This window comes from Moschus berezovskii, chromosome 14 (genome assembly GCF_049115385.1).
Source record: "Moschus berezovskii isolate FMDL1 chromosome 14, NW_MosBer_1.0, whole genome shotgun sequence".
In the NCBI taxonomy this organism is placed as follows: domain Eukaryota; kingdom Metazoa; phylum Chordata; class Mammalia; order Artiodactyla; family Moschidae; genus Moschus; species Moschus berezovskii.
In genome coordinates this window covers 39,929,807-39,944,630 of record NC_142473.1, presented here as the reverse complement: position 1 = coordinate 39,944,630, position 14,824 = coordinate 39,929,807, and the positions used below count along the sequence as shown (strand labels likewise).

Genomic DNA, 14,824 nt, shown 5'->3' with positions numbered 1-14,824 from the left:
CCCAGCCCAGACTGGAACCCATAGCCAAGACTTGCCAAATAACACACTTTACACTCCAATTACCTAAAGGCCTCTGCATGGGCTAGTCCCTCTGCTTGGAGCCCCTTTCATGCCTACTCCCTTACTCTGCTGACCTAACTTCTACTCCTCTGGGATCTGGCTTAAATGTCACCTCCTCCAGGAAGCCACCCTACACACAGTCCCAGTCTAGATCAGGATCTTAGCTGACTCCACTGTCAAACTAATCACACTGGACCATAACTGCATGTTTACTCATCCAGTGCCCAAGTAGACTACGAGCTCCTTCAGGCCTGAGGCACAGCTGGCCATTCATCATATGCCTGGAACTTCCAAATAATGATGGTACAAAATAGGAGCTCTATAAACACTACTGAACAAATAAATGGTATATGTATGACATTCTCATGCCTTTCCCTTTTGCTGTTTGTCTACCTGTCTGGGGCAGGTTAACTTGGATAGAAAGTTCCTGAGCCCAGGCTCTCTCCCGCTGGCATCCAGCACAGCCCAAAATACAATGAGCAGCATAACTAACAGTTCTCCAAGATGGTGAGTGAAGAGTCGCACAGCAGTCTGTCTATATGACCAGTTATCTGTCTTGTCAAGGAACTGCTCAAACAGGAATATAAGAACAACGACAACAATTTTCTGAAGTATTGTTAGTGACATTTCAGAGATAAGGAAACTGAGGCACAGAGAAGATAAATGATTTGCCCAAGACCATCCTGCTGGGAAAAAGAGGCACCAGGGCTTAATTCCAGGCAGGCTGCAGAGTCCAAGTACTGGAGCCACGACTCTCTACAGCCTCTCCATCTGTTTGTCTATGATCTGCACACATGCAGACCTGGAAACTATACGGGAGAAGGGGGTAGGGGTGAGAGGTGAGGATGTGAGCTGAGGCTAAAGAGCTTCCAGGACATAGAGAAGAGAGCCTCTTTCATGATCCATCTCCCGCTAGAAGCTGCCTCTCTCCCACTCCTTGAGTCCAAGTTGTATCTGCATCCTCATTACTTGGTACCAGGGGCACAGCAGCAGCTCCATAAGCTTAGCAGAATTTAGACTGAGTAGGCAGGGGAACACACTCCAGCCTAGCTCAAAAGGACCAGAAAAATTACCAGGGACCCTTGGACAGGCAGCCAGTCGACTTATATTCCTTGGTAAAAAAGTCCTGGCCTTGACGTCCATCACTTCTTGAAATGGCCAAGGCTGAGGGTTCAACAGAAGAACGAACACCAGAGGTGCTGCCGCATTTATATCTCAATGGCCAGACCTCAGGTGTCCTGGCAACAACCTCAGAACCTCAGCTACCAATAATCAGCACAGATTCAAGGCAGAATCCACCCAGTCAGGGAGCTGGTTGAAATGTCAATACAAAGTGCATACAACCCCTAGCACAGGTCTGCTTCTTCCTATGTGCCTGGCTGTCAGCCTAACACAGGGATGGAAACTGAGGAAAGCAATCTCACATCTCACGTCCGTGCGCTACTGTGTGTGCCCAGTTATGTTTGATGTTCCGTGACCCCACGGACTGCAGCCCACCAGGCTCCTCTCTCCCTGGAATTCTCCAGGCAAGAATACTGGAGGGGGCTGCTATTTCCACTCCAGATGATCTCCCCAACCCAAAGACTGAACCCACATCTCCTGCAATTGGTACATGGATTCCTTAACACTGCACCACTTGGGAAGCCCCATGTACTCATTACTTTTCCAAGAAAGCCCAAAGCTTTTGAGGGGAAAGAATAAGCTTCTCTGGACTTCCTCTATTCTTCACTAGGAGACACCTGTCCCCCAACTCCCACCCCTTCTGCTAACGGAGTTTGAATTTTCATTTGGGGATCATCCTGTCCCACTCTCAGTACTTGTAGTTTAGGTCCTGCTGACTCTACTAGTCCCTTTCAATCTGAGGCCCCCAGTCTCAGTGACTGGCTCACAGGCTGACAGGTCACCCAATCCAGGCCATGCAGAGCTAGTAATGGGACTTTGGCTGGAGCTGGTCTTGAGCTGCTCCAACTACATAGGAAACAGCTATCAGAGAACGAGGCTTCCCAGGTGGTGCTAGTGGTAAAGGGTGCCTGCCAATGCAGGAGATGTAGGAGACACGAGTTTGATCCCTGGATCGGGAAGATCCCCGTGGAAGACCACATGGCAATCCACTCCCGTATTCTTGCCTGGAGAATCCCACAGACAGAGGAGCCTGGAGGGCTACAGTCCATAGGGAAGCAGAGTCAGACACAACTGAAGCGACTTAACACACACGCATCTGAGAATGAAAGCAGATGGAGAGAAATAGAATCTTAAAGACTTGTCCTGAACTCCTAGTTTTAGCCATACCTATCACTTCATGGGAAATAGATGGGGAAACAGTGTCAGACTTTATTTTTTTGGGCTCCAAAATCACTGTGGATGCTAATTGCAGCCATGAAATTAAAAGACGCTTACTCCTTGGAAGGAAAGTTATGACCAACCTAGATAGTATATTAAAAAGCAGAAACATTACTTTGCCAAGCAAGGTCCGTCTAGTCAAGGCTATGGTTTTTCCCGTGGTCATGTATGGATGTGAGAGTTGGACTGTGAAGAAGGCTGATTGCCGAAGAATGGATGCTTTTGAACTGTGGTGCTGGAGAAGACTCTTGAGAGTCCCTTGGACTGCAAGGAGATTCAACCAGTCCATTCTAAAGGAGATCAATCCTGGGTGTTCATTGGAAGGACTGATGCTAAAGCTGAAACTCCAATACTTTGGCCACCTCATGCGACGAGTTGACTCACTGGAAAAGAGTCTGATGCTGGGAGGGATTGGGGGCAGGAGGAGAAGGGGACGACAGAGAATGAGATGGCTGGATGGCATCACCGCCTCGATGGAGATGAGTTTGAGTGAACTCTGGGAGTTGGTGATGGACAAGGAGGCCTGGTGTGCTGTGATTCATGGGGTTGCAAAGAGTCGGACACGACTGAGTGACTGAACTGAACTGAACCTCTGATAAACCATAATTGAAAAGATTATGAAAAAGAATATGTATATATATATGTGTGTGTGTGTATACATATATAAAACTGAATAACTTTCCTATACAGTAGAAATTAACACAACATTGTAAACCAACTATACTTCAATAAAATAAATTTTAAATTAAAAAGAAGAGGATTTCTTCAACTTCAGAACCCAGGAGTTATGGGTACAATGTCTTAGCCCAACCAACTGTAATGAGGATTTTTCTTTCAGCCTCCATGTCTTTATGAGAACCTATCCATTCCCACTGAGGCAAGCACTTAGGGATATAGTATAGAAAACAGCCTCTGCCACCACAGCCAGACAACCCTGCTGCTGCTGCTGCTAAGTCACTTCAGTTGTGTCCAACTGTGTGACCCCATAGACGGAAGCCCACCAGGCTCCCCCGTCCCCGGGATTCTCCAGGCAAGAACACTGGAGTGGGTTGCCATTTCCTTCTCCAATGTGTGAAAGTGAAAGTGAAGTCGCTCAGTCGTGTCCGACCCTTAGCGACCCCACGGACTGCAGCCTATTAGGCTCCTCCATCCATGGGATTTTCTAGGCAAGAATACTGGAGTGGCTTGCCATTGCCTTCTCCACAGACAACCCTAGAGCCTGATTTAATCACAGTAACCACATTTAACACTGTTCTCTTGAGCTGATGCCACATCATGGAGTTTGCATCTTTTCTAACCTTGGAATTACCTTATAACTATAAATCTTAATCCTTACTGTCTGTGTATATATATGAGTGTACATATCCCAACACATGCCAATACATCCTAAATAGAAAGTTGACTGAGAAAGATAAAACTTTTTTCTCAGATTGACACCAGGATTTACTGCGAAACAAACCTTAATAGGGTACCTAAAAGAACGGGCGGAGAAGGCAATGGCAAGCCACTCCAGTACTATTGCCTAGAAAATCCCATGGATGGAGGAGCCTGGTAGGCTGCAGTCCGTGGGGTCGCTAAGGGTCGGACACGACTGAGCGACTTCACTTTCACTTTTCACTTTCCACTTTCACACATTGGAGAAGGAAATGGCAACCCACTCCAGTGTTCTTGCCTGGAGAATCCCAGGGACGGGGGAGCCTGGTGGGCTTCCGTCTATGGGGTCACACAGAGTTGGACACGACTGAAGTGACTTAGCAGCAGCAGCAGCAAAAGAACGGGAGTCTGCTTGCCACCCGGCCCTAAGACTTGGGATTATGAACAACAGCTCCTGTTTCCACAGCTGTTGGGCCTTACCCAGGATAAGAAGATGCCTTTGTGTCCAAAATGTTCAGGCTATGGCTACAGGTAAAAAAAAGTGAAGGCAATGTTCCCGACTCCCCCACCTTACCTGTCTTAAACATTTAACTTACTAAGTTACAGGATTTAAGGCAAAAGTGTTTTTTGGTCTTCTCCCTGTCTCTTTGAATTCCCTGCAATGTAACACATGACCTCTCAAATCAGGAGACCTGTCACACAACACATCTGAAGTGCTCAGTTTAGCACAGTGGTGGGGAAAGAAGGAAGTACCCCTTGGCTGTCAGTGACCGTGTCATTCAGAGAAGAGACCATGCACAGCACTGATGTTCAGCTAAGATGACAACAGCCCTTCCTGTGCAGGTCATTACTATTGATGCGAGTACCTGGTATCACTGACTATTTAAAAACACAAGGAATTCCTGACATCTGGTGATCACTGTGGCCACATGTGTCACTTTCTGAGCACGACAAACCCAGAGTGCACAGGATTAGTGACAGTCAGACCTGGATTCAACAGCTGGCTCCAGCCCATAGAAGCTGGGTGACCTTGGGCAACTCCCGGACCTCTCTGGTCTCAGGCTCCTCATCTGCAAAATGGGGACAACAACCCCTACCCCCTTGGGTTCTTATGAGGAATAAAGGACACATTGGCACAGACGGAGCACCGCACTGGGTCTGGCACCTAAAGCGCGTGTGTTAGTTGCTCAGTCACATCTGACTCTTTGCAACCCCATGGAATGCATCCTGCCAGGCTCCTCCGTCCACGGAATGGAATTCTCCAGGCGAGAACACTGGAGTGGGTCGCCATTCCTTCTCCAGGGGATCTTCCTGACCCAGGGATCGAACTCGGGTCTCCCGCTTTGCAGGCAGATTCTTTACTGTCTGAGCCACCAGGGAAGCCATTAGCACATCATCAAATACAAATGTACTAGCTCCCAACAACTTTTCCTTCCTTGCCCCCAGTTTTTCAAAGCAGCAATGTACCCAACAAAAAACTCACATTTCCTAACCTCCCTTGGAGCTGAGGGTGATCATGTAACATAAATCTGGCCAATAAGATGTATGCATAAGTTGTTGGATGGGTCTCCCAGGAAAGTCTTTAAAAGAAAGAACACTTACCTGGCTTAGCTAACCTTTCCCTTCTTCCTGCCTAGAACTTAGACTGGAATGCAAGGTGACAAAAAAGAGGATGAAAGCCACCTATCAAAACCTGGGTAGAAAGTGAGAAAGAGCCCAGGTCCCTGACAGCACCGTGGAGCTTCTACATGAGCCAGAACTAACTAACTGTGGATTCCTATTAGTGAGAAAACTAAAACCCAATTTGATTACACCGCTCTAAGTTGAGTTGTTCTATCGCAGGCAACCAAACGTAATCCCTGATACAAGGGGCTGAGCCCTGCCCTGGCCATTTTCAGCACATGACAGCAACACTTATGTCTGCTTAGAGAAAATCCTTGTTTTCCCCTGCAGGTGGGAAGAGCACAAATCTCAGGCTGAGGATACTTCTCTCTTATTCCTTTCACAAGAATTTAGAAGTTAATAGATCATACAGAGCAGTTGACACTATTATTTTATTCTGCCTCCAAACCCTTTATTTCACCAGGAAATAAGGAATAATATTTACTTCTATCTTTAAGTTACACAGATACTTTACACACACCGGAAATCTCATGCAAAGACCTGAGAGAGAAAAGGAACCACACACAGCTTGAAGGGACTTAGCTGGACTTCAGTCCTGTTGGCAGACACAGCCCATCTGTCACAATCCCACTGGAGGATACCTCCCTACTCACCACACCTAAATGACCAAACTAACAGCCCAGGAACAAGGGTCAGGACACTGACATCCTTGGAGTGTTTGTCTCAACATCAGGTGGCAGATGTTCCTGTCCAGCTACTGAATAGTACAGGGAACTCTGCTCAATGTTATATGGCAGCCTGGATGGGAGGGCAGTTTGGGGAGAATGGATTCATGTATATGTATGGCTGAGTCCCTGCACTGTTCACCTGAAACTATCCCAACGATGTTAATCAGCTATACCCCAATACAAAATAAAAAAGTTTAAAGTTGGGGGAAAAAAAAAAATTCTGTCCTGGAAAACCAGCTCAGCCAGTGTCAACAGATGCCAAGTCCTGAGCACTGACCCCAGGGCTCAGGAGGACAGTGGGCTCAAAAGCTGCAACCCACCCTGTGCAGTCCACAGCCTTGTATAAAAGCCTGAAGCAAGTGGGTCCAGAGTCTCTAGGAAGCCCACAGGCAGGCTTGCTCACTTGAATTAGTTCCTAAATTTGATGACGGAAACGTCTGGAGAAAAATGGAGACAGAAGTTGGTTTCTTTTCCCAGACTTAACTAGGGCAGTTCCCCTGGGATGGGGGAAGATAGCTGGCTACATTTCCGGCTCTGCTCTAAATAAACAATAGGTGGGTCTGTCCTCCCCCAGAGAAGAGTGAGGCTGAAGGACAAATGAAACACCACACTGCCAAGCTCAGGCCGTCACTCCTCTCAGCAGTGGCTACTGGCAAAGTCCGTTGTGAAGTTTTAAGGACCTGACAAACCAGACAAAGAAGAAAGGAGAGACGTATAATGGCTGACAGGTCTGCTCACTTTGTTCATTCCTGCCTGGAGAATCCTTCCCTCTTCCTCTACCTGGGTGCTGCTGCTGCTGCTAACTCTGAGCTTCGTGTTCATTACCTATAATGAAAGAATAATGTTTCTAGCTTGGTGCGATTGTAAGAGATAATATTTAAAGTCCTTTAGTTCAGGGTTTTACAGTTAGTAAGTCTCCCCGTAATCCCTATCCTTCAGTAGAGACAATTTATTTTCAGTAAGCTGGTGCTCATGTGAGTGCCCTCAGCCTCTCTGGGCTTGACAGTACTCACCTTGCAAGATTGCTCGAGGGGTTAGAGGTGGTCTGTGCTGGGTTTCTGGCACACAGTAGGACCCAGCATAAAACAGCCAAGCACCATTACAGGTAATGAACACGAAGCTCAGAGTTACCACTTGCCCTGGATCATGCAACCAGTGACATGAAAGTCGTTCAGTCATGTCCGACTCTTTGTGACCCCATGGACTGTAATCTGCCAGGTTCCTCTGTCCATGGAATTCCCCAGGCAAGAATACTGGTGGGTAGCTGTTCCCTTCTCCAGGGGATCTTCCCAACCCAAAGATCAAACCTGGTCTCGCACATTGCAGGTGGATTCTTTACTGTCTGAGCCACCAGGGAAGCTCAACCAATGAAATAAGCAGGACTCAAATTCCATCTGATCCAACTCCTAAGCCCTGTACTGGGGTTGAAGCATGTCTATAAGTTACTTCTGTCAAGGGTCCAAGGAGCTTGTCCAACCTCAGGTGTTGTTCTGTCACACTTTAACCAAAGCGGTCAGGGTCTGAAAGGCCAAAGATTACATTCTCTGAAGAGAGTGGAAAGAGCCAGAAGCGTGTGGGTCGCTTCTGAGCAGACTGAATCCCACAACCAATCCCACAACAGTGCTCAGACTGCTCTCAGACACCCCAAATCCCTATTTGAACATCTCTGAGGGAGAAGTTTCATTCATCAATCTAACCACTCACCTGTCCAGCCAGCCAAACATCCATGCACTGTCCTTTAACTGACTATTTACTATGTGCCAGGCACTGTTCTCATTTTTAAGGAACTTACAGTCTAGCGGACGTGACAGAGAGAAAGCAGGCTGACATAACTTTAACATGAAAGTTCTATGCATGAGGGACGACACAGTGCTATAAGCAGAAGCATCTAACATATTGAGAGTCAAAGAAGAAAGAAATACAAGTCAGCTAGGACCTGAAGGATGTGCTGAGTGGTCCTAGTAAGGGTGAGGGCCAGGGGAGCAGATGGGCAAGGCCTGGAGGACCGACAGGGAACAGACCCAGCCAGGGATCAAAAGCCATACTAAGGAGATTGGATTTTACTCTAACGGTGACTGGACTATAAGCTCCCTCAGTTCCATGACAGGACTAGTCACACTGAGACCACATAGTAGTTATGCAGAGACCAGAGAGGTTGGGAAGCTGGAAAAAAAGAGGCAAGCTGCCCTCCGATAGGCCCTCCTATCTGAACTGCTTGTCAGTTCTGTAAACTGTAACAAGCTGGCCTCCTCACTTAGTTAGAGACCTCCTCAGCTTGTTGGAGAAGACAGACATCCTCAGATAAGAGTTAGGGGGGAGGCAGTTCAATGGAGGAACTCGGAAGACAGATTTTAAGCAGGCTGTAGAGAATAAAAAAACGGAATCCAAAATCTGGCAAGTGGAAGAACATGGAAATAAGGGAGAAGCAATTACGGACAGAAGAAGGGAGAGGGTGGGCTCTGGCCATAGTGCTCAGTGTCCCTGACGAAGAAGGGGTGGGGGCTCGAGAATACTCGTCCATCAAGAGACCCTGAAGCTTGTAGGGAACAAGAGGAAAATGGAAGGAAGTACAGCAAGGGTGCTCAGCTCCCTCTGGGGTTAGAGGAACAAGGGAGGAAGACGCTGGAGGAGACAGTGAGGGGCAGGCCGAGGGATGGTCCTGCAGGAAGCTGGGTTGCTGAACCACAGCTCACACTGCAAAGGGATGGGCACATCCTGGAGAGGAGGAGAGTATGATGTGCCCACAGGAGATTCATCATCATGTAATTCAGAGGATTAACAATGAAACTGGACGGGTGCCAAAGAAAAAAAAGAATGACGCTGTTAAAACCTATGGGAGCTAGCATATTGGAGATGGAGTATCAACTATGTCTTAGGCAACATGCGAAGTAAGCACTTCACACATTCATTTCATTTTTACAAAAACCTGATGAACTGGAAAAATTTGTTTAAAAAGCATACCTAAATTGCACAAGTGACACAGCTAGAAAGTAGTAGTAGAGCTGCATTTAAACTCTGGCCTATCCAACTTCAGAGACTAAACCTGAGGAGGAGACAGTACTGAAGGCAAAAGAAATCGATACAGTAGAAGTGGCTTGGACATTGGTTGCTTGCACATCACTTATCACATCCCATCAAGTCATTTCTCCTTCCTCTGTCCACAGCCCTAACATCGCTTGGGAATCCACCCCTACCTCACCCTCAGTCCCCACGGTTCTGAGGTTCTCAGAAGTGAAGCAGGTATCTCAGGCCTGTGTCGGTCAGCACGGGCACTCCCTGGCCATGGTAGGTGACTTGGGGAATCAGTGTGACCTAAGCCAGTCTGCTCAGAAGAGATCTCAGAGCTTTTGGGTAAGACTCTGGTTCTTTCCTACTGGACTTAACTCAGATGACCTAAGTCTGGGGCTACTGCAGCCATCTAGCCACCAGATCCCAGATCTGCCAGGGACCTCTACACGGAGTTCAGGAATGAATCCAGCCCAGTGGGGAGAGAGATGACTAGTAAAGATACTGTCTGAGCCTTGAACGCAGCTGTTTTCTAAAGATATAGTTATCCTGAACTTTTTAGTGACGTGGACCAATAAACTGCTCCCCTTTTAAGATAAATTTGCATTTTGTTACCTGTAATAAGAAGCCCTAATGTACCACATTGATAAAGAATTTGCCTGTGTGAATAAGCATAGAACCATTTGGGTGAGAATCAAGGAGGGGAAGAAGGAAAGGCTACGGGTGGGACTGCCCACGGAACAGAGCTGGAGGTTTTCAGAGCAGATCACCAACATGGAGGAGAGGCAAGATGTAGTCTTACATGATGAATACGTCTCACTAACTAAATGTCTGAACATCTCATTCAGAAAAATATAACATTTAATAAGTCTGAATTCCCTTGGCTGACAGTTTCATCTCTCAGAAAACTAAGAGGAAATGCTACGCTGGTTTTACTGAGTCAGAAGGTAGAACAAGTTTTGTTTTGTTTATGTTTTTTTAAACAGGGAAGAAACCTTGGGCAAAGACGACTATGGCATTTCAAGAGTTTATTATGAGCATAGCAAGAACACATTTTAAAAGTTCGGAAAAAAGTCAGAGATAATAAAGTGGCCTGAGATCTGGAAGGCAGCCCAGTGGAGAAGAGAAGGAGCCTCTCTGAAAGCAAAATCTGAGAGTTAATTACAAAATCCTCCTGTAGGAAAAAGTAAACAAAAAAAATCCTAATCTTAGCTAGCAAATTCATCCTAAACAGTTCAGACAGACATCACTTATCAACCACAGCATGTTTTCCTGTTAAGCCTGATCTCATTCTCAAGCTATCTTTGACCTAGTGCCCAAGTCAGGCACAAGACAACTGGGCAGAGCTGGCACACAAGAATGAACCTGTCTGACGTTGCTGGTGGAAACTAACCAGCGTAACAACACAGGGAGCATTATGAGAAATGCATCAAGCACAAATCCAGTGAAATGGGCCCACATGAATGACCGCAAAAATGGTAAAGTCTAGAAGGAACTGAGATTTGTTTACTTAAAGCAAAGCAAAATAAAAAAAAACTTTCTATTTTATAAGAATTAAAATAAAGGAGGGGAAAACTTAAAAAAAAACAAGACATAGGTATCTCTGCTTGGGAAGATGACCACACCACAAATAAAGTTGAATTCTTCAACTTCTGAATTTATTTCCGTATCTTCATCAAGGTGAGTGACCTTACCACGAATAAGAGAACCACCTTGGTTCCGAGAGACTGAAAGACCAAGATGGCAAAGAAGACGGGAAAAGTCCAGCTGTCAGAGCCCCAGGGCCCTAAGGGAACTCAAAGATGGGCTCTGGAAACCTCTCAGACCATCTCTGAAGAATCCAAGAGGACACGGAAAATGCCAGAATGTTACAGACTGACAAACGGTATCCTGACATTGAAAAGAGGGGGAAAGCAGATTCTCTTAAATAACACAGCTGAGAGCCTACAACCAACCTCTGCAAGAGGCCAAGCAGCATTCCCAACTGGCAGATTTCAACACATGGAGGAAAGGAAGCAAGGAACTCACTAGGAAATGCAGAGAAAAGGTACCAGGAATTCACTGCAGAGGAATACAAGTGACTAATAAATATAAAAGATCCCCACCATCATGAAAACACACGTTAAACAGATACCACTTATCTACAAAGCAGCTCAGCAAAAATGAAAAAGACTCGTAACATCAACTGCTGGCAAAGATGTGGAGAAATGAGCACTCTCACTAGTGGAACATATTAACACAACTTAAAGGACAGTTCGGGAGTACTGATCACAGTTTAAGATGCACTGTGTATTGACCCAACAATCTGAAAGCCTCACGTGTGCAGAGGCTTGTACAAAGTTTTTCATTACACAACTGTGTTGTAAAAGAGAACACAAAATAAACTGTCCAACATGTGGCACATGCTTAACTACACTATGGTACATTTACATTATGAAATACCATACAACAGTCAAAAATAAAGTCAGCCCATATACACTGATACAGAACGATTTTCAAGATCAATATCATTCATGCTATTAAAAAAGCACAAAATAACCCTCTATATTTCTATAAGAGCATATACGCACATAAATGAACAGAAAATAGTTTAAAGAGATGCCTGGTAACCTGGTAACGACAGAGAATGAGATGGCTGGATGGCATCACCGACTTGATGGACATGAGTTTGAGTGAACCCCGGGAGTTGGTGATGGACAGGGAGGCCTGGCGTGCTGTGATTCATGGGGTCGCAAAGAGTCGGACACGACTGAGCAACTGAACTGAACTAAACCTGGTAACAGAGGTAACACTGGGAAGGTGACTAAGGATATTACCTTCTGTATTTTTTTACAAGAAGAATGTCTTTGCATGTGTGTCGCATGGAGGAAGACTTCCCTGGTGGTCCAGTGGCTGAAACTCCACATTCCCAATGCAGGCGACCCGGGTTTGAGGCAACTAGGGCTTCACATGCAGCAACTAAAGATTCCACGTGCCACAACGAAGACTCAGCACAACCAAAATAAATAGTTTTTGATGAACAGCAAAGACAAGGAAACAGTGAGCTTCAGGGGCCAGCGTGTGCACGGGGAGTTAAGTCGTGTCAAACCTGCCCAGTTCCTTCTCCTGGGGTGAAGGTGGAAATGCCAATGTCACTGAACAGACTGCCTGCAGGCTAATGGCACAGACTTGCGATTCATTATCAAGCACACAACAGAAAAGTTCAGGTTGGATGACACTGCCAGGAAGAGAGGCAAACCTGACTGAATGCCTATAGGTAAGAGTCACTGATTCAGGGCCCACAGGGTAACTTTCAGGACCGTCTTTGTTCTTGTCCTGTCCAACATATTCATTCTTTCAATTTCTCACTTACTCACTCGATAGATATTTCAGAGCTTACTATGTGTCAGGTGTGCAGAAGATTCAAAGATGATATCCCCTTGAAGCCTAGGATACTGAAAAGTAGACGGGAAAAACCCGGCACAACAAATGTTCAACTTAGGCGCTATGGAAACTCCAAGGGCAGAACCTGACCCCTACCTTGCCTCTTGCGGGAGGCTACTAATTATATCAAAGACCAGTTAGTCTCTGGAAAGAGAATATGAAGCTAGGAAGTACCACTAATACCCCAAATTGCATAAAATTGAGTTGGAAAAGGTGGACAAAATAAAACCACTCATTTGAAAACACTGAGAATCCGGTCTTTAGGTTGCTGGAGGACACCACTCTTACAAGGCCTAAGAGACCTTGCTCCAAACAGAGCAAGACGGCCAGTGAAGAAGGGGGTTCACGTCAGGTGAGGACTGGCTAAAGGCACCCTGACTTTTCCAGGGCTACCCGACCTTCTCCAAGCAACTGACTTCACTCATGTTCCTTGTCCATGCGCTCTCAGGGCATCACCCACAGTCAGCAGGCTTAGGAACCTCCAGATCCCCGACGGTACCCTGGTTGGCCCATTTGAGGGAAGAGGCAGCTGAAAGACAGTGCCCACGTCAGCTCCCAACAAGGTGGTGGGCCGTCGGTGGCGCGTTTCCAGTTTTAAGATCTTTCCTGCTTGTCCGCTCCCTCCTCCCCAGACGTTGCCCCAAGGTTGTCCTTTCAACTACACACAAGAGGAGAAAGACGAGAAACACATGACCAGGTTCCAAGGCTGGGCATCCCAGCCATGTCAGTCATTTCACCCTTCCAGTCCTTCCCATTTCTCTGCTTAGTGAGGACAGTGGCCTCGATAATTCCCAGGGGACCTCTCAGCTCTGCCGGCAGTATGTGTTGGCTCTGTTAGCATTCTCCTCCAGGAAGAAGTCACCATTTAAACCTCCAAGAGAGGGCGATGCTTAATAGGAGCGTGCGGACGGTGGCGTCTGGGTGCCCCTCCCGCAGAGGCAGCACTCTGGCAGGGGCCCTCCATGGGGACTGACCTCTTCAGTGACGATCGAGACAGCACCTGCGCTGCCTGGTTCATGGCCCGGACCCAAGCGTTCATGTCTTCCTGGGTGTCGGCGCTGAGGTAGTAGGTCCTCACGCCCGACTGCTCGGCCTGAGAGTTGTGACAGATGAGAGCCCGCATCCCCGTGTGCACAGCCTGCAGACAGAAGATGGAGACCCAGCTCAGACAGGGTAGTGTGCGTTTCACTTCCAGGAGCAAACCCCAAGAGGTGCCCCAGCCCAGTTCTCCCCGCTTCCAGACCGAAAGCCCACGCAGCACCCTCCACACGTGGAAACAAAAGGCTGGGTTCTCCTTCCCTGACGCAGCCAGGCCCAGCAGCAGCTGTGTCTGCTCCCCACAGCGAAAGCCCTGCAGCTGTACCTGTTTCCTACTTATCTTACGCCCACTTATGGTAGGGCACACAGTCAATTCAAGGCTTATGTGAGAGAGTTTAAAAATTAAAAAAAAAAAAAAAAAAACCACCTCATTTCAAAGAAGCAAGACTCTCGGGAATCCCTGTCTCGGTTCTTCTGAAGCACCTGATGACTGGAATTGATTCAAAACAGCTCTTCAATAGCAGATAACTTGGTGCAGATATTCACTGGGCTTCCCTGCTTGGCATGAAATGTGATGCGTGCCCATCAAGGAAGCTGCTCTTCTGGCCCTCCAAAGAGGTACTACGAAGTTTGACCAAGCAGTCTAACACCTGACAGAGGACCCTGGCATACCTACTATGTGTCAGGAAGCCTCAACGTGCTCTTATGTGTTCTATAGGTACAGGGAATGATCCCTGAAAAGCAACTGGGATGAACCGTGAAGAGGTAACACTAGTTTTCCCCTTTGGGCTCTGATAAGCAGGGTCTTTTAAATTTGCAAGGAAAAAGCTCACCAAGTCCACAGAGCAAGATGATGCGGAAAGAGAAAGATTTACGGAGCACCTTCTATGTATCCTCTGGGTACCTCCATGACTTTAATCTCATTTTAATCCCAACAGCCTGGAAATGTAGCAACATTCAGAATCCCTTTTATAGATATGACAAGTAAAGCTCTGAGAAGTAACTTTCCTAGATTTCCACGCCTAGTCACAGATTCTTCACAGCACTTCTTACATGGCATTGTTTATTTTGCACTCTTGCTTATCATCTCTCTTTTCCTTGCAGAATATAAACTTGATGAGAGCAGGGATTCTGTCTAATTTGTTCACTACTGTATCCCCAGGAACAGTGCCTGGCACACAATAGGTGCCCAATAAATATTTTTTTGATTGACTGAAAAGCTGGAGCCAGGA

General features: G+C 46.7%; 1 protein-coding gene across 9 annotated transcripts in view; it reads right to left on the bottom strand.

Annotated features, from left to right (window-relative positions):
* The window catches only part of PLEKHA7 (pleckstrin homology domain containing A7), a 220,398-nt gene that overhangs the window by 48,051 nt on the left and 157,523 nt on the right, over positions 1-14,824 (bottom strand). For all 9 annotated transcript variants that reach the window (XM_088843056.1, XM_088843054.1, XM_055423282.2 and 6 more), the window contains one exon: positions 13,529-13,692. In XM_088843056.1, coding sequence (XP_088699182.1) covers positions 13,529-13,692 — 164 coding nt within the window. The remainder of the gene's footprint in view (positions 1-13,528; positions 13,693-14,824) is intronic.